General features: G+C 45.8%; 3 protein-coding genes and 1 long non-coding RNA gene across 4 annotated transcripts in view; 2 read left to right on the plus strand and 2 right to left on the minus strand.

Annotated features, from left to right (window-relative positions):
• LOC121594926 (zinc finger protein 624-like) overlaps nt 1-2,337 on the minus strand; it is a 28,550-nt gene extending 26,213 nt beyond the window's left edge. Inside the window, exons 1-2 of the mRNA XM_041918766.1 lie at nt 2,265-2,337; nt 1,999-2,164 (exon numbers count right to left, since the gene is read on the minus strand). The gene's annotated coding sequence lies outside the window, so the exon portion shown is untranslated. The remainder of the gene's footprint in view (nt 1-1,998; nt 2,165-2,264) is intronic.
• On the plus strand, nt 118-1,844 carry LOC121594931 (alcohol dehydrogenase 1-like). The gene is made up of 5 exons (XM_041918776.1): nt 118-778; nt 859-1,092; nt 1,170-1,343; nt 1,416-1,573; nt 1,652-1,844. The coding sequence occupies exons 1-5, from the start codon at nt 686-688 to the stop codon at nt 1,770-1,772; spliced, it is 780 nt and encodes a 259-aa protein (XP_041774710.1). The 5' UTR covers nt 118-685; the 3' UTR covers nt 1,773-1,844.
• Nucleotides 2,338-2,671: 334 nt separating the features above from the next.
• LOC121592433 (polypeptide N-acetylgalactosaminyltransferase 1) lies at nt 2,672-20,254 on the plus strand. Its single transcript, XM_041913861.1, has 5 exons — nt 2,672-4,770; nt 17,052-17,265; nt 17,349-17,659; nt 17,725-17,830; nt 17,902-20,254. The coding sequence occupies exons 1-5, from the start codon at nt 4,058-4,060 to the stop codon at nt 18,424-18,426; spliced, it is 1,869 nt and encodes a 622-aa protein (XP_041769795.1). The 5' UTR covers nt 2,672-4,057; the 3' UTR covers nt 18,427-20,254.
• LOC121592434 lies at nt 7,633-9,773 on the minus strand. Its single transcript, XR_006004666.1, has 3 exons — nt 8,975-9,773; nt 8,313-8,892; nt 7,633-8,187 (listed from the first exon to the last, which is right to left on the minus strand). It is a non-coding gene; the product is annotated as an uncharacterized LOC121592434 (long non-coding RNA).
• Nucleotides 20,255-20,280: the final 26 nt, after the last annotated feature.

Genomic DNA, 20,280 nt, shown 5'->3' on the forward strand with positions numbered 1-20,280 from the left:
ATAATGTGAGCGTTAAAAATGTTAAATTTCATTTGTAATAATGCACTGCTGCCCTTCTTCAGAATGTTGTTTAGGGACTTTGTTTCTTGATGTTGCCCGCGTGCTGCACAACGCCGCCCTTACAATGTTTCACACTTGTAAGCTGTAATTGATTGTTCTTTTTTGTCTGTGTGTTAAAGCAGAATGCGGCAGCTAAGAGCGTGCGACTCCTTATTACAGACTCAGATGGGCAGTATATTTTAACCATAATAGAGATACCAGGATACGATTCAGTCTATTGTTAACGACTGTAGTTTTGCGTGTTACCTGTTTAAACCCGTTTTAGAACTTCGATGGCGCCCCCACTATTATCCTAGGTTGTGAGCAAAGAGTAGTACTGCAGTTATGTGAGTGCTTATCAAATGCGTCTGTACCTAAACCAAGTCAGCGTAGCAATTAATTAGCGCGGTTCACCTTGCTGCGGAACCACGCGGGGTATGCGGTTAGGAATGGTGGCGTGGTGTATAGGTAGTTACGACTGTACCAACAAAATATAATGTGCATCTCAGGTGGAGCATGCATTCATCATTCACCGTTCGTAGCAGTTGCACCGTCCTATCCGATTACAGCCGCGATAGTGGAAGTGAAGGTGAACACAAAAAAAACAACAATCAATTGCCAGTGCAGCAGTTGAACCGATCTCAGCATGTCTCTGGCGGGTCAAAGTGCGGTCGTTTTTGGTGGCTGCGGTGGCATGGGAATGGCAATAGGGCAGCGTCTGCTCAGGCAGGGAGTGAAGGTGAACATCACACTTTTAAATTGTTAATGTGCGAGGCGAATAATGGTTCGTCGGAATAATGGATTTCAAAATTGCTACAGAAACTGTGCATCGTTGATGTGGTGGAGCTGTCCGATTCCAATCTGTCGTGTTTGAAAGATAGCGGTCGCGATGCGCTGATACTCTGCAAAATCTGCGACATCTCCAATCGTGCCGCGTTGAAGCAGATGCTGGAGCGGGACATCATCGAGGCGCTGGGCTCGATCGATATCTTGGTGAATTCGGCCGGCATCGTTGAGAGTGAAGTACCCGATAGACTGATCGGCGTTAATTTGGTAAGTGGATCGGTCCCTGATCACCACAAGAAGTGGATTTTAATAGCTGATACCATGTGCTTATTCTTATCCGAAAGACGGGTGTGATCAACTCATGCCTCATTGCGCTGAACTTGATGTCCCGGGCGAAGGGTGGCAAGGGTGGCGTTATAGTGAATGTGGCATCAACAGCAGGGCTAGAACCGATCCCATTTCTTCCCACCTATTGTGCATCGAAGCACGGCTTAATTGGGTTCACACGATCGCTGGGGGTAAGAGTATGGCTGATCGTTTTTTTTAGCTACGCCCGCAACTTATCGAACCTTACCTAATTGAACCGGCAGGTTGAACCTGTGTACAGCGAAACTGGCGTCAAGTTTATCATCATCTGTCCGGGTGGGACACGCACTCGGATGTTTGAAAACTGCCGCACACTGTCGATCGAGATCGAGGTGTTGCAAACGATGTTTCGCGAATTTAAACATCCGTATGCACCGCAAAGGTAAGAGTATGGGTACTTTTTGTTTTTGGGACGCCAACGAATTATTGAATTTCGTTTCTTATTTCGACCCCCTGCTAGCCCTGATGTCGTTGGAGCTTGCATAGTGCAGGCCATCGTAGAGGGAGACAACGGGTCGACTTGGATCTGTAACGATGGTAAAATCGAAATTCATTCCTACCCAGCGTCCCGGTTTTTATGAGTATGTGTATTGCATAAGGGTATAGAAAGGATATTCAAAATACATTATATTGAGGCAAAATAAATGTGGATATTGGTACGATTACGTTTTTAACTCGGTTCCATACGATGACAAAAGATCTATGCGTTCGATTCTTCCTCGAACCGTCGTCAACTATTTGCAGGGGCTATTAATGTACAAACAATCCAGTAGGGTATGTATTAAACCACTAAGTTAAAAAACATACCTATAGGTTACTTTTGTCTTCATTATTCCATGTTCTTGATTTTGGCGCTTATTTCGTCGTTTACCACAGTTGTAATATCTTCCCAATTTATCCGAAAGGTCGTTGGACAACAATTTCTCTAATAGTGTCGCCTCCTTTGATCTGTTCTTGCTGAGTTAAGTTATGACTTGTATTGCATGCAATAGAAAACGATAGAATCGCATTGGTTGAGAGAGCTTTCTACGAATAATATAGGTAAATTATTGTAAAAAGTTAATTATTCTTACCAATTTTTGCTTCCCTTTTTGGAAAATGTGCATTTAAATCGAAAACAACAGTCTAAATGCGATATTGTCAAAACATCAAATACCCAATGAACAAATATTGCCAGCATGACACAGGGTGTCTCCGCAAGGTGTGCAAAAGCTTTTGGGAATTGTACGTGAAATTTCCCCTCTTTTTTCGATCCAACTGTAATAAAACTAAAAAATGGATTTACATTAATTTGTATCAAGTGTTTTCCACTCAAAAAACATTAGGAATGCTATTGAAAAATCTTCTTGCACATAAAAAATCACCTCAACACAAGACTTTCCTTCTCTCTCGCACTATTAACGCTACATCGAAAGGCGCCTTAACGCCAATCGGGCAGTTTTGTTTACGTTTCGGACGGAGGAGGGTTGCCTTGCTCGCTGTCAGTTGCTTCATTGTTCAAACAGTTTTTCAACCCCGTCCCGAACGGAGGTGTCTCGCAGGTTGCTCGCGTCCCCGTTTTTTGTTGATTTTTTTGGTTATACACACGGTGCCGCGATGAGTGCGTACGCGGGGGTTTAGCGGTGGTTTAGTGCTAAGAAGAAGGAAAAAACCCGTTTTCCGTCTTGCAAGCGCACCGAAAGACGGCAGACCGAGCAAATCGAGTTACGCGCGGGAGTCCCGGGAGCGTAGAAAGTGGCTGCACGACAAACCAACTCCAACAAGTGATCCAACTCCAGTGCTTCCAGCAGCCAAAAAGGTTCTAACCATTTTCGTGATAGGTTGTTTTAGCAAGTGCTTTGCACTACACCGGCATATTACCGGAGGTGAAAATTCTGTGCAAAGGCAGTGTAGTGTGGAAACAGGAATTACGTCGTTCTTACGTCGTGTGTGTTGTGATTGCGACTCCCGTCGTTTACTGCTCCCGTCTGCGTTGATAGCTCCCGGAAGGTTGCTGGTATATTGTTTTCTGTTTAGTTTAAGGGCCACCAGGGCAGTGTGATAGTGTGCGCGTTTGTGCTCCGAGTCCCAATCGCTCTCTTCGGGAAATTCCAGCAGTTCCTTCGACAGGTGTTATTGAAATCTTGCTCATCAATGCGCTTGTGCATCCGTCCTTGAAACTGGCGAAGAGAAAGGGAGTCTGTAGCAACCGCACACACACACACACACACACGCGCGCGCACTCACACGCAGGCACATGTTGCTGCAAATGCATGCATCTCCGGTCAAGCAAAGGGGCACACCACATCCTTATCATCGTGTAGTTTTTTAAAGCAACACGAAAACACGAATCCAAACATCACAGAGAGAATAGGGAATGTTTGCCATCATTTGATGTGCTTTTTTTTGGATGCTGCGAAGAGTGAAAAGCAAAACAGTGCGATAATTATTCCGCTGGGTGTGAAGAGGAAGCCAATAGCCAGCGGTTGCTGCGACTTTGTTGATAGAATTCTGAACATCTGCCAAAGCACACGGTCCCGTCGTCGTCTCGTCACCTCGTCATCGGAAATGTCAAGCAGCTGTGTGGCGTGTGTGGCATCGAATTTTGATTGATATCTCGGCTAAACGAGAATAGAGAAACCAGGAAAGGAAGCGGAAAATTAGTAAACACTAACAAAACCCGAACCAGAATTGAGAAGGCGCAACCCGGAAGCAGCGTGCGACAGCGCCGAATGTCTCGATGATCGTACTGGGCGGAAGGAAGGCATCTCGTTGCTACTGTAGCTGACCGGGAGCGAGCGAGAAAGAGAGAGTGAACAAGAAGCCTGCTTTAAAAGGCAGGGAGCGGCAATACACCGCAAGGTAGCGTTAGGTAGCGGCGGGCACAATGTTCTTCCGCGGCGGGCTCAGCATACGGCGCAATCTGTACACGCGCGTGCTGCTGCTGCTGGTGCTCGGGCTGTTCGTGCTGTTCTACTTCAAGAACCTGAACGGCTCGCCGAACTCGCTCGGCAGCCCGGCCCTCGAGCAGGCGAAACCGCTGGCCCAGCTCGGGCTGGATGTGAACCGGCTGGAGTTGCTGGCGGCGGCCGAAGCGGCCGCCGGCGGGCCCCTTAACAAGGGCAACCTGCTGCCGGCCCTGCCGCCGAGCGGAGACGCCCTGTTCGAGCGGCTCGTGCTGGCCGACCTGGCCAAGCAGCGGCCCGGCCTCGGCAACAATGGCGAGGGCGTCGAGCTGACGGGCGACGCGAAGGAGATCGGCGAAAAGCAGCTGGCCACGATCGCACTGAACGAGGAGCTGAGCGAGCATCTGAGCTACAACCGAACACCGCCGGACGGTCGGCATCCGGCCTGCAAGCGCAAGCACTACGACCTGGCCGGCCTGCCCTCGACCAGCGTCATCATCATCTTCTACAACGAGCCGTACTCGGTGCTGCTGCGCACGGTCCACAGCGTGCTGAACACGGCCGACGGGCGGCTGCTGCGCGAGATCATTCTCGTCGACGACGGCAGCACCAACGTGGAGCTGAAGGGCAAGCTGGACTACTACGTCCGGACCCGGCTGCCGGCGAAGGTGAAGGTGCTCCGGCAGCGACAGCGGTAAGTGTTCCACGCGATCCATGAAACTTGCAAGACCACGCGTCAAATGTGTGCACGCTCGTACGCACACAGTGTGCTGCACGCGCGGATGGCCACGTATCCGGGTGGAAGGTAGCGCGAGCGCGCGCCCGCGTGCGGTTCTACCGTTGACTCATTTCTCACGTCACCCCACACACACACACGCACACAAGCAGAGGCTGGCCGATTCCAGAGCCCGCTGTCGTTTGTGGCTGTCTTGCACGGGGCGAGAGAAGGCTGGTTGTTTTTTGGGGGGATTTTTCTTACAACGCGCCACGAATGTTGTGTTTGTTTGATGATTGTTTCCGCTCTTCTCCACGTCATCAGCCACTGGGACCGGTGTGTGAGGTTTTTTTTCCCACCGCGGCTCCACCACGGCCAAGGCCAAAGTGCCGAGTGACGGGAGTATTCTTTATGCGTTGCCTTTCTTTAGGGCCGATTCTCGATTACCGACTTCCCGTTTCGTTTCGCTACATAAACGCTTGTATTGTTATAATTAGCCAGCTTTTTTTTAGGTTTTGGTTTTTAGTTGTTAATTGTGGTCATTTCATTAGGTTTATTCTGTTTACAGGGGGAAGCTGTGAATTGTAAAACCTGTTTTCATATGATCTCTTTTACAGTTTTTCAGAGCAAACCAGATTTTTTGACACACAAAAAAACGCTTTCTTCACGCACTGGGACAAATTTATTGTGTTCCAAATCCACTAACCAAACACAAATTATGCTAAAAATGCCCACGTTTGCCGTAGAAAAAGTTCATCAACTTCTAGATGCGTGCAAATTCGCCATCTCTCCATAATTGGATGGACGCGTTCCAGCTTTTTGGCCAATGTCGACCGTCAAAATCACTTGCTCTGACTGGCTTTCAACTAGTGGTGGGAGCCTACCCGATTCCAATTCCATGTTCAGAACCAATTCCGGAGCCGATTCCAGAGTTGATTCCGGCGCTGATTCCGAATCGATTCTGAAATCAGAATTTGCTTCAGAATGGATTTGACCTCGGAATCGGAATTTATCTCGGTAACGGAATCAGGATTGACTCAATAAATGGAATTAGCTCCGGAACGAGAATCAATGCTTGAATTGAAATAAGATGTTTCAAAAGCGAAATCAGTCCGGGAATCCCCATGAGAATGGATCCCCATGAGTTACAAGTAAATTGTGATTCTTTGCTGCTATCAATACGTAGCATCATTGGATCCAAACGCCTATTGGTATGGAGATGCCGAAATCGACTCCGATTTCGGAGCCAATTCCGAATCCGGAGCCGATTTCGATTCTGGAGCCAATTCCGGAGCCAATTCCATTTCCGGAGCCGATTCCAATTCCGGGGCCGATTTCAGAATGGATTCCGGAAACTGATCCGATAACTACTATCCGCAATCGTTTCCAGAAACGCTTCGGAGCTAGCCAGAATCGATTCCGACCAAAACTTCATTTTTGCCATCACTACTTTCAACCTTACCCCATCTTGTCGTGCGGTCGGAACGTTCTCGTTACTGCCTCAGAAGCGCAAGACACATTCGTGCGTTCGTCTCTTCGTTTTGGCTTGGCTTTGGGCCAAGTCTTTTTCGGGACGGCTTACTCAGCCAGACGGCTGGAATGGACTGAGTGTGGTTTGGCCGAAACGAAAAGAGGGAAACAAACTCTACGACGGCCACGTAAAATGGGACACCCCTCAGACCACTAGATCAACGCACGAAGGGAAAGCAGTCTTTCCTTCGAATGTTTACCAACTCTATATCGGTCTTGGCTATCTCAGAACGAGCGATCGTCCGCGGACTGGTAGCCTATAGCGGTAATGGCAGCCAACAACACGGCTAAGCTTCTTAACGCTTTGGTAATCACTACACCTTTTCATTTTCTCTCTCTGCCTCTCTTCTTCCCTCCCCTAAGATGAAGAAGAAGAAGTTCACTCAAACGGCCCACGATGATGAGTCGGTTACTTTTCTAGCTGCGCCCAAACTCAGCTCTCGGAGCACAGTTGCCTAATGGAGCTAATTTCCACGCCGCACGCGCTACCAAAGGTGCGATCGGGTCTTCGGGTTGCGTCCCGCAGAGGCGCTGCCCTGCCACGTCGCAAGTGTGTACGGGGTGGGTGGGATGAAACTGGCGGTGAATTAAAACCGATAAGATAAACATTTACTGCCGGTGTTAAGCAATTGTGTTTGCAATGGTTGAATTACTTATTCGGCTCACTCGGCGAGCGTGCCCGCACGCCTTGATCGTCGTTCGTTTCGCTTCCGAGGGAGCCTGGATGGTTGTTTATTGATACTTATCAGCCAACCAGCGAGCCAGCCAGCCAGAGCTAATGCTTTCTAGAGAGCCCTTTACCTGTAGTGCCCGGCGAGTGGTACGCCCATCCACGTCAAATGTGTACTAAACGCTAATTAATTGTTAAATAATGTTCAATCCTGCTTAATGCACCTGATCCGTGGGAATTGTAATACTGTTAAAGAAATGGTTTATGCATTTTTTAGACCGTTGTTTGCTTGTTAGTGGCAGTGTAATTGGGATGCATTGTGCATCATTTTTTATTGCTTTAGATGGACATTTACTGCGTTGTGTTGGATCGTTTCGGTCAGTCGCTAGCCTTATTGTAACATTGTATTCACTTTAACAATATCACTGTTAATACTACCGCATCTTTCATATTTTACAACATTCGGACCACCGTCTTGTGTTTATTGTACCACGTGCGGCAGGCGTGCGATTGTAAATAATCTAACCGGCACCGTTTTAATTGCTTCTGTTTGCCTCACCACGAGTTTCCATTCCACTTTCCCCACAAAATGTTTGAAATAGGCAAAGGGAGATCGAGATCGGCTCGCTAACCGAACGAACCGATCATGTGTGTGTGCGGATATGCGGTCCATTGGGTGCGGTGGGTGAAATAGAATATTTGCTGTTTTATTACCGATCGTTAAAGGAAAACTGCCAGCCACACACAACCACCGTACCGAGGTTTATGTTACGAGCAGCTACATCTAATGCCGCCGCGATACGACAAAGAAATAGGAAAGTACACTAATGTTGCTATTGTTCTGCGACTGTCCGGTTCGCAAGCAAACGATCGTGTGTCGTCTCTCCGTCTTGGCGTTCCATTCAAAAGTCCCACCTTGGCCAGGAAGGGCGGCGTGACTCTCGAACTCTCCCGTCCCAGCGTCCAGTAAAGCAGGGGCACTCCGGGCACACCATGACACACATACACACCACACTAATCGCAAGTGAAAGTGTTCGCTGATCTTTCCTTCTTTTTGGCTTCCATCGTCGTTTCCACGATTCATCCCCCGCGTTTTCCTCTTCCCGGACGATGATGATGATGGTGGTGGGTTAGTGGTCATGGTGAAAATTATTAATAATTTACACAACAAAGGCCAGCATCTCCCGTCTCACATGCTGTAAAGGAGAGAGAGAGAGACAAAGAGGGAAGAGTTTTTTTGTGGTATCTAAAGTTTCTCCAAAAAGTCAGCTGTTGGTGTGTTAAGGGCTTGATCGCCTGGTAGTTTTTAAAAGGAACGTACTGACCAAACGCAAAATTATTGTTTTCATCTCGTGGTGTGTAGATTCTTCTGCGCTTCTGCTGGAAATGGAGTTGCAATTCTTGCTTTTGGTTTACTGCAGGTGTTTTTCTTTTTCGTTTGCCCTATGCGCAAACACGCACCAGCTGCACGCAAAAGGTAGCGCAGCGCAGTTATGAACCGTTTTGTAAGCGTTAATGTTTTGTCTCTCATAATTGGATGAGATTCCATTTTCTCTCTTTTCTTCCCTGCTCTCCTTTCTTTGATGATGCAGGTCAGATTATCTAAAAAAAACTTCAGGCAATCTTCACATAATGCTCCATTCTTTACACCTCATTGGAAGTGTTCGTTTACTTTGGGGACAGAAGGTAATTGACGGCGTGTGAGAAATTGCTTGATGCTCTCGCTAATATGAAGAGAAAAGCCTCCAAATTTGCTGGACTTTCCTATGTGCACACACACACACACACTACCAGCTTTAATAGCTGCCCCTTTTTTTGGTTGTTGCCAAATTGCTGATCCTGACATTTGCGCCGTGGGTAATGACCCTCTATCGTTGGAGCTCAGTACTTAAAACTCTGACCTATGTGAAGATGGGACGGGATGCAATGAAATTAGTGGTCAAATTTCCATCCCACCTTTCCTGCACTGGCCGTTGTACTTACAGCGTAGTGCAACATCACGAAATCGTTAGTTTGTGCGGCCTGACACGACACTAACCGATGGGGTGGCCATCTTCACTGCAACCGCCTTACCTTTACACGCACGGTTGAATTTTGGACAATCACTGAGCTGATGGCAGCTGATGTGTACACCTTGACAAAACGGACCACGGCGTAAGTGTAACCCTTTGCGGGATTTACTCGCTTTCGGTGTACGTTTCTTGAGAAAAATGTTACGCGCTTTCACTACGCGCCGGCTAGTTTGGAAGGTATTTTTGCGTGCTGCTTCTGCTGCTGCGTGGCTTTCGGGGCGAAGCATGCCATGACTTCGGGGGAAATAAAAAAAAAAAAACGATGGAAAGGAAAGGCAAATGACAGCCAGCCAGCCTGCAAAGCAATCTCCCAACGTGTGTGTTCGTGTGTGCATGGTGCAACGTTTTGCTCATCAAATTGGTGAACCTGGTAGGGCCGCAAGGTTGCCCCAAAGGTGTGCGGTGCCTTTGCTTATGAGTTGAGGTCTTTTTTGTGTGTAGAAAAGAAATCACAAACTTGTGCGCAGCTCCGTCTCGGGGTGTTCTTTTTTTGCGGTGATGAGATATTCCCACGTTCCCACAGTGTCATGTCTGTGTACCACCTGATGCTTTGTCCACCACACATCGATGGCTAAATTATTCAACACACATCACCCACCGGCTCGATCTTACTCGATTTGCTGCTCCAATTGTTGTTGTTAAGGTGTGGACGACGTTTGAGTGAAGCCATTTTTTGTTGTTGATGGTGGTGAGTGTGTAGTTCGGTAGAAAGTAAAACCCACCCGGCCTACTGCCTTCAGTTACTCAATCTTTAGGAAGGGCGTTACAACGCAACGACTATCGAGCAAATCGGCATCCAAGATGTATGCATTGCATAAGTTAATGGTAACCGTGTTCTCGAAGCATCGCTGGTCACCATTGGCCATCGTGGCACCGTTTGTTGTGCTAACGGGACACGAATTGGTTAATGGCTGCGTGCCGCGAGGGTCAAGTTATTTCTGCAAAAACCAAAAAGCAACAGCACACCGGGAGATGTTTAACTTTCTAATTCTTGGTAGCACGTTTTACCGTGTCAAAGAACGTAAGCATGGCAATTATGTTGGTGTAAATGTTGTTTGTTTTTTTGGTTCATATCGTCGTACGTGACACGCGGAACATGAAAGTATGGGGAATGGTGTAAATGTCACCTTCCAACTTTCCAGTGTTGGAAAAATCTTGAAAAATTAATTCCAACATCTAAATTGTACCCAAACGAAGCGGTTTGCCGTTCGTAGAAAGATTAATCTATACGCATCTCATCCGTTTTCAGCTAATGGCAGTTGCCTGTTCCGATAGTCACGTTGGTTACGCTATCTACCCACACGCAAGAATGCAATGAGTCAACCGACAGGCATGACGTGTGCCAACGCCACGCTGTTAAAACCGTCGCAGAATGCCATCCTTCCATTCCCGCCGTAGTGTCAAACGCTAATGCCTTCTGCACACACCTTGAACTCGGAAAGACTCGGCCGGGCAAGCCCAAAGCCGGAGATCGCAAGCTGCTGATGCGTTCGAGCGGCCCACACAAACACACGCACCCTGTCGTCGTCGTCGTCGTCGTCATCGTCTTCGTCTTCAGCGCAAGGCGCTCATAAGCATAAATATTTAAATTCGGTACCGTTCCTACACGCGCCGTCACACGCACACAAGCGTATGGCGACAATAAAAAAACCGGTCCGTTTAATAGGCCCCGGCCTCAAAACATCCGCTGTGTGCATTCATACGCTGGTGTGTTGGGCACAGCTTTTGAAGGTGGCCTTTTTGGACACGCTGCTTTCCACGCGGTTATGCTGTTTGATCCTCTTCACGACATTGACGCGCGGCGAGGCTGGCTACGATCACGACGATCGTTCGGTGGTGGCGGTGAGCTTTGCAGGGGGGGGGGGGGGGGGAGTTCACTCGTGCAGTTTAAGGGGCCATCGTTTGAACTTCTCCGTGGTTGGAAGATGACAACGGTTTGTGCAAAGCGAGAAAAGATGGCTCGAGCCGGACCGTGTGGAGGATGGCGAATGATCCGAAGTCACGAAAAGTCGATCGCCTTGAAATGTTGATCGAGTTAGGTTTGTGTGTCCCCGTTCCATCGTTTGCGATGCAGCTTTTGGATGGGGGAAAACATCCAATGACATACATGATGGCCACACAAGCATACATTGGGGTATTAGGGGCCGTACCGTAGATTTGCTTTATCTAAACATGGATCGAGATGGATGACTTCTATGAAGAGAAGGTTTGTGCATTAGCAAGAGATGTTTTAGTTGTGTACTGCAAGCGAACAAAGATGCTTACAAACTGCATACCATGAAACCACAACCACGAAGTGTGTGTGCAGGGTAAAAGAGAAAGCTTTAAGCGATCTTAAGCAGTAGCTACAAACAAATCTTACAAACTTTACGAAGCCCCAACACAGTATGTTGCAAGTCATGTCTTTGCCGACGATGGATTTAAGATAGTCTTCTGATTGAACTGTGAATTCTCGGTGAAATCTCTCTAAAGCTCACGTTAGAACCCCAGTGAAATTGAATGTGAAACTTTGGGTTTTTCTGCTATATTTCAATAATTTCAGAATATGGCTTATTGTACACCAAACCACAAGATAGGACAAGGATAAGGACATTGAATTCCTCAACTATTTAGACTATAAAAATATATTGGAGTAATAAATTAAATGCAGTTCCCCGTGATTCGCCGCTTTGTTCACGTTTAAAAATAATGGTCATCGGGGAATGATAAGGAAATGCATTTTATTGATTATTTTAACATGTTTTATAGTCTCAATAGTTGGGGAATAGAATATCCTTTTGGTCCTTTTGGTGTAAGATAATCCATATTCTCATAAATATTGAATGAAATATAGGAAAAAAGACAAAATTTTACGTTCACTTTCATGCAAGGTGTAAAGCGACCTTAAGATGTAGTCTCTTCTAGATGAATTGTTTCTTTTAAAAGAACATTTTGACGGACCCGTCATATTCCATACATACAAGATGAATGTGTCTCTCAGGCAAATATCCTCAAAGCTGTAAGTGTGATTTGGCAGCCGACAATCTCTAAAATGAATTTTTGGGCTCTCATGGATGGAAAGCTTGCTAAGCTGACGGTCCCTTGAAGATTCACGTTATAGAGATTTAACTGTAAAAATGTATCGAATATGACGAGACCTTCAAAATATTCAATTTAAAGAAAGAATTCACCTAGAAGACACCATACCTTGCATACATTTCACTGTGTACCAATGACGTCAATGCTATTGCAGTCTGTAAGCAGCAATCGTTTATTCAATTGGTATTAGGCCTTCAAAAAACAGTTGTTCAAATAGTCAAACAGTTTGGGGCAGGTGGTGGGAGTGTGTTCTTCGCAGTTGCAATGAATCCGAATTGCAAACCATCAGATTTATCGAACGGTTGCAGCTGACGTTGCAGATGATCGACCATCATGCTCCGAACCAGCACATGCCACGTCCACAACCCTGTGGCGTGCATTCATGTGCTACCCACTTCAATATCCCTGCAATATGATCACAATCTACCACCGCTGTCGGGAACAACAATCAATCATTGGGAGTTTGCAGCGCGCTACTGTGTTGCAATCTAGTGTGCGATCTGCGCGATCGGTGGCCGCAGCTATTATTTATCGCTTCTGCGGCGTTCGCTAGTTCGCCGCGCCACGTGTGTCGTTGTACGTACTAGTTGACGTTGACATAGAAGAGTCGACGGTCTAGTATACCCCGTTACGGCCGTTTCGTTTTGCGGAAGGGGAAATGGCTTGTAGCCACAATCAGATCTTCAGTCGAGTGTTGGATGCTTCTGCTATGGAACAAACAGGAACACAACATTGCAGTTATGCGGTGGAGTGTGCCTCATCTTCGCTGGGGGTTTGCCCCTTAGAGCTGTGATAGAACCGGTCCAATCGATGCGCCGCTGGGTGAACAAGCTTTGCGGTGCAGTAACGCGCAGAAAGGATGTGCAGGAAAGGTGGATACAGAATTTGCATACCATGAAACCACAACCACAAAGTGTGTGTGTGTGCAGGGTAAAAGAGAAAGCTTTAAGCGATCTTAAGCAGTAGCTACCTTGCTTTCTTACTTTCTTCCAACCTTCCTTCTTACCAGTGACCTCAAAAAATACAAAAAAAAAAAAAAAAACAGCCCAAACCACAAGGAAAAGGACACCCTGTGTGATCTCAATACCGCGCTTCCACTTTGGTGTGGGTTTGGGTGGCGGTTAATTATGCCAACCGCATCATCACGCGTCGTCGCTACTATCATCCGGCTGGTGTGGCACAGCAACATTGGCAAGGTGTTTTTTTTTCGAGGGCAAACCTAACCCGTTCCAACGGATACAATCTTTCCCCCTTTCGCATCGCGTATCGTGTGGTTGATAAAATGTAAATTTTTAGTACTCCCGATATGCTTTGCAAAACTAGTTCTAGGGGCATGGCGGGCGTGTGAGACATCATCTAGCGTTCCACCGGGGTGACAAGCATCTCTTTGACACAGTGAGAAACGGGGAAAACTTTGCAATTACTTGTCAGTGTGGTCGCAACTGAGCTGAGCTTTTGTGATATTTTCACTTTTTACTCCCTAGCTAGGACACGGACTACGAGGGGACATCTACATCAAAAGTGCTGCCAAAATCGGGGTTAAGCTGGAGCAATTATCAAACGTCAAACTTGTTGCATTAGAACATTCTTTATCTGTAAAATCGCATTATACATTATACGGTCGATTTGTTTACGTCGTCCCGTCAATCTTTCCCGGTTTATCTGCTTTGCTCCTCTGGTCTGGTAATGATAAAGTACGCAAGATAAATACGTGATTACCACCCGCGATATCGAATGCGTCAATACAGGAAATACATTGGCTCATCTTGGTTTGGTTGAAGTTTTACTTCACCTTGCTAACGACTCACTTTTTTTTTGGGATTTGAGTGAGTGAGTAATACTCTTCGACCCGAACCGTGGCTCACTAGTATCGAATTCAACTCACTCACTCTTTGTGCCGCCTAGTGACTCACTCTTGTAGAATCCAACTGACTCACACTCTGGATCGACTAGAGATCAACATTTTTGGGTTTCAAAATTGTTACTCTCTGGCCTAACTAAAGGGTTTATTTTTTTGGGATTTAATTTAATCATTATTTGTGCCGAGTAGTAACTTCCACCATTGAGATTTTACTTCCAGATACAGGCTGGTATTATTGAATCCGTTTGTAGCGGCGGCGTACGTCCCGACACTCAGTTTTCCTAACGTACCAGATGGTTGCTACAGTTATTCACCGCGGCGTTGTAGGACCGGGCTCAAGAAATGTGTTGCCATCCCTAGAATTTAATGTGAGCGCCGTACGTTCCCGCTACGAACAGATTCAACAATACCAGCCACAGTGTTTGAATTAGAGATCGGTGATTTGAATCAGAGTGCAAGGCTAACTATAGATATTTGAATCATTCTTCATAAAGATTCACACGAAATATTAAGAAAAACAAGACTCAAGAATCATACAAATATAATGTACTTCCAACATCTTCTTCTTCTTTTACCTTCTTTGAGATTCGTTTCACTCACTCTCTGATCCGTGTGAACTGTCTTTTTAGGATCCAACTCACTGTCTTTTTTCGCAAGGTAGCTGGTTAGCTCTCTTGGGATTCTAATCGTTCTTATAATAAAAAAGTGCAAATAAAGCAAGAGATTCATAGAAAATCCTCGTGCTGAGTTGAATACATACATTTATTTGCAGGATTCAGTTCACTCACTTACTCGCTCTCTTACTCAGTGTGCACATCTCTATTTCTCACAGATACCTTTGGGGCCTTTGATCAATACAGGTTAGGCATTGCTCTAATGTTGTTGCGTACCGTTTCGAGTAGTGTATTCGATCAGCCATTTATTTACATACTTTCGGGGTGAAGATTGGTGCGTATGTGTGTGTTTTTTGTATGGCGTGTTGACACAATTTCAGCCGGCCAAATGTCAAATTGCATAAAACAAAATATATAAATAAAAACAGCAAATGTTTGAAGTCGTGAAAGCGTTGGCTCTGGCCATGATGGAATGTTCAACAGTAGGCCGTGCTGTTTTCATCATCGCACGCCGTTCATCGAATTTTGAATATGGAAACGGAATTCTTTGTGGGAGCCGTATGTTCATTCCTCGTTTAGCTGATGCATTCATGATATTCTGTAGCATATGGGAAAAGCATCACCATTTTAGAGCCAAAGTATCCGGTTCTAGCTGTGCATAATTTGCATAGTAGATGCTCTGTTTTATACGTCACACGAGAATCGCTTTGATCCTATAACTGCAATAAACCGGAGTGGGAGAGGGAAAAACGCATGTGTTGCATGAGTAGTGTAGAAAATGTAGTAATTTGATAGATAATTAACAAAAAAAAGAAGGAAAATCAGATGCATTCAGCATATTATCTCCATTCCCTGCCAACTAGTGCCAGCTTCCGTTCGTTTTTATTACAACAGTTCAATCTGGTGGGATGCCATATTATCATACCAATTAGATCGTATTGCAATTCCCGTTGCTTTATTTCCGCAAAATGCGGAATGAACATTATTTTAAACCCCGATATCATCTAGTCCTACGTTGAGTAGGGAATTGGCATCAAATTCAATACCCGTCGGCATCATATCGATGCGCACAGCGGGCACACGTGCGTTACATCGTTAAGTAGTTGAACGGATTCGGTGTCAATTGGCAATTGAATATCGATTTAAATAGATTTCCTGGCTCTCTCTCTCTCTCTCTCCGGGTTTTCTCTTCTGCTGCAACGGGTCACGTTTTAAACGAGTTTCGCTACATAAGGAGGACATGAAAAAGATGTTACGGGCAATCTAATGCTAATGCAGGTTTTATTTTCATCATTTTAAATGAAATTAGAGCAGTTTTTTCTGGTGTAAATGACTCTATCATAAACTTGTTATTTTCACATAACACGGTCTATTAAAAACGATTATTTGCGTGAACTATTTAAGGCTCGTTGGCATCATACGTCAATTCATTAACTGTTAATGTGTGGTATCTGACAAAAGAGTTGCATTTACTAAACCGGTAAGGCAGGGACAATTTATTAAACATTATCATTTTGTACTAGAATTTTCTTGCTCGTTAGCCGTGGACAATCAAGCTGTTGGGTATAGGCAATTTCCTCCGTTCCACCAAAGTGCATCTGTTTTGCACTGTTGAACTCCTCAACCAGAGAGCAATGCGGGGAAATTCAACTACCTTCACGCTTACGAATGAAATGACACACTAATCTAATCACATTTTCTTTATTCCTCTTCCTTACGAAGGTAACCATAATAAGGGAAGATGGGGGTAGAAAGCCACTCGAATTGAGTGGATTGAGCTATTTGAGCTGTATTTGCTAAGCGGAAAATCAAACAAAAACCAAGAAATTTATGTCACCTTTAACATTTATCCTCTGTCGGCTTTGCCCCGGCCACAACAATGGGTCCACCGCTAGTTGATATGAAAGTGAAATTAATGGCGGGCTTCTTGGCCCGTGGACGAATGATCGTTTGCAAAGGTGCGAAATCGGTTGCAGCAATGTGCAGCTACGGGAAACGCAGTCGTCTTCTTCGCGTCTGCAGCACGTCACCTTCAGCGACCCACGATGAGGGTGCACGGCCCGCCTGGAAGAGGATTACATAAATTCAGCTATGTGCGAATGGCGAAATTTAAGATGCATTGGGCGGTATTTATTACTCCAGTCCGTCCGCTCGTAAGAGCGAAAGGAAATGGACTCTTTTTTTCGTTTCCCTCCTGAAAACGGTCTGATTGCAAACAATAGTATTTTTCAACAATAAACCTGGCTGAGATCGGAATGACGACTAGGCCAAGGGTTAAGCGAACCGTGACACGATGTGTGAACTCATTCGGGGAGGGTTTTCCTGTTTCTTTGTTTAAGCGTCCAAAAACAATCTAATTTACAAGATTTATGTTGTGCTTGCGTACTGGGTTTTTACAAACAATACGATTTTGCTTTGTTTTTTTTTTTTTGCAGGGTCGGATTAATAAGGGCACGGTTAGCCGGTGCCAGGCTAGCGAAAGCCGACGTACTAGTCTTCCTCGACGCGCACTGTGAGTGTATGGTGCAGTGGCTGGAACCACTGCTCGAGCGGATCAAGGAGTCGCCCACGAGCGTCCTGGTGCCGATCATCGATGTGATCGAGGCGAAAAACTTCTACTACAGTACCAACGACTACAATGATTTCCAGGTAATCGTAGCATCACGTCACATAAAGCAAACAAATTGCATAGAAGATTTAAATTCAATCTGCAATTCTGCTTCTGCCTCTAGATTGGTGGATTCACCTGGGACGGCCACTTCGATTGGCATGATGTGACGAAGCGCGAGCGGGAGCGGCAGAAGCGCGAATGTGCGGAGAAGGATCTGGAGATCTGTCCGACGTACAGTCCTACGATGGCGGGTGGGTTGTTTGCGATAGCGCGCGATTACTTCTGGGACATTGGCAGCTACGACGAGCAGATGGACGGGTGGGGTGGCGAGAATCTGGAAATGTCCTTCCGGGTGTGGCAGTGCGGTGGTACACTGGAGACGATTCCTTGCTCGCGCATCGGACACATCTTCCGCGATTTCCACCCCTACTCGTAAGTGCCGCAGGTGTGCGTTGAGTGTGAATGTTTGATTTTGAAATATGGTCGCCTTTCCACAGCTTCCCCAATGATCGTGACACGCACGGTATTAACACGGTACGGATGGCGATCGTATGGATGGATGACTACGTCGAGCTGCTTTACCTGAATCGACCGGATCTGAAAGTAAGTGTTTGCATGGTTTAAGTCCCATTTTTTCCTTTACTGATCATGCTTCCCCCCTCCCTTTTTTGTAGGATCATCCCGAGCTCGGTGACGTTACGCACCGGAAAGTGTTGCGCGAAAAGCTGCACTGCAAAAGCTTCGACTGGTACATGAAAAACGTGTACCCGGAGAAGTTCATCCCGACGCGCAATGTGCGCGCATTCGGACGGTTGGCCTCCCAGGCGGACAATCTCTGCCTCGACACGCTGCAGCAGAATGCGGACAAGCCGTGGAACCTTGGTATCTACACCTGCTTCAAGCCGGAAGTGTCCGCATCGCAACTGTTTTCGCTAACGAAACGCAACGTGCTGCGGAACGAGCGCAGCTGCGCGACGGTACAGGCAAGCAAGTCGGAATCGAAGTTCGTCGTGATGATACCGTGCATCGATGATGAAGATATCGACGATACGTGGGAGTTTACCGAGCATCGGCAGCTGCGCCACAAGCAGTCGGGCCTGTGCCTGGACAGTAGCGACCTTTCGACGAAGAGCTACGTGCACGTGGCAACGTGTCATCCGGGAATTAAAACACAAAAGTGGGAATTTCAACATGAGTAGACACGGGAGGGGGTCGATAGAGCGATTGGTATTGTTTTATTTGCGCCCACAACCGACAGGCTCTAGTGTATGTGTGTGTGTGTGGAAGGGAAAGCTGGAACTGATGCTTCCTCTTGTTGTGAGTGGTTGCCAGCTTGATGCAAGTATGACTTTTTCGTGAATGTTTGCATCTTTTAGGTATGCAATAATGGCCAGGAATCAGGAATCTGTTTAATGGCCGCATGTATGTGCGTGCGTGTGTGTGAGTGTATTTTGTTATCTGTGTACGCAACCCTAAGAGCTCCTCAATCGGTAATGCTAGGCGTCAAACATAGAACACTACTACCACTGACTAAACATAAACGACTACTCGGCTACCCGAGTAAGAGTACTTCGACTGGAAGCAAAACAATAATACCTCGTTAAGGTTGATAGCGTAAAAATCACAAGCTTAACTCCTGCGTGCGTTGTGTAAAGCACGTGCGCAATAGTGTGAGGAACGGGGCAAGGAACGAACGATATCGCATGGCTTAGCTAGGAAAAAGGGATAAACAGGAAGGGTATTAAATATGGGCAAGAAAGCATTAAGGAATATTCTTTCGACCGTTGCTGGAATTGCAAACGGGTCGAATGAAGGTGGGAAAATATGCCGGCATTAGTAAAGTATTGCAATTGAGGAAAGGTGGAAAGAGGTGCAAAACATCATCACAACGTTGTTACCAACGGAATTGTTGTTAGAGTAGGTCTCGGCAACTACGTGTGAGCAAAAAAAAAAAAAAACTATCGACTGGCCAAACTGGATGTGCAAAATGTAAAATTACAGCTTTTCCAGCTAACTTAAAGGGTGGAACAGAAGGAAAGGGGGAAAGATTTTTAGAAACTGTGCTCCGACAACCATTACATTGGCCTAGCGGATATTATTTGGTAAGACTTATTTCGACAGCTATTGCTTCCATATTTACTCGTAGACTCGGCCTGAATCGTTTTCGAAAGGGAATAGAAAAACATCCGCTCAAATACTAAAGGATAATAGGAACAGTTGGTAAAATTGTAATTATTTAATGAGTCCAACTGTAAGGGAACTGACAAGTAGTACACTAATTCGTTCACCAGAATGGTTTAAAATGCATCACATGTGCGAAACACAAGCAGATAAAAACATTCCTTCCGTAAATTTATTTGATTTTAGAACGACTACAGCGAAAAACTAGGTTCCTCAATTACTACTTCGACCGTTAGGGATGTTATATGATATGAAAAAGGGTTTTTTTTTATTGTAAGGCTAATTATTGTGAATCTTTAACATCACGCACCTATAATCTTGCTGTAGCTCAACCGAGCTTAAACTGATCCTTTGCAGAAGCGTTTAATAGTCACATCACAGCTAGGAAATTGAAGAAAAACAAACTAGAATGCTAGGAAATGGGATACCGTACTTACACAGATGAGCGTGGCCAATAGCGCACATTATACAGCCAATTAGCAAGAAGCGTAGAATGCAAAAAAAAAAAACTAGAACTCGAAGGTGCCACAGAACTTAAGTTAAAACAGTGCCACGCGGCATTACGCAAATGCACGTGGTAAATGCAGCAAATGAAGCGTGTTGATTATTGTATGTGGATGGCAGTCAGAATATCCATAGCTGTGTATGCGGTAAAAGAGCGTGCTTAGTATAATGCTTAAGTTCTGCCAAAATGCGCCATCACAAATGCCAAATGAGCTTCTTCCTCCCATGCATCGATGCGCATCCACGAAGCGCGCTTGCTTAGTAAGAGGAACGTTGTCGTAAAGGAATTGTAAAAACATCACACAAAATCAAATCAATTGTGCAGTGGAAAGAAAATGGGGGAAGAAAAGACAAGGAAAAGTGTATTA

Source organism: Anopheles merus, chromosome 2L (genome assembly GCF_017562075.2).
Source record: "Anopheles merus strain MAF chromosome 2L, AmerM5.1, whole genome shotgun sequence".
NCBI lineage: Eukaryota > Metazoa > Arthropoda > Insecta > Diptera > Culicidae > Anopheles > Anopheles merus.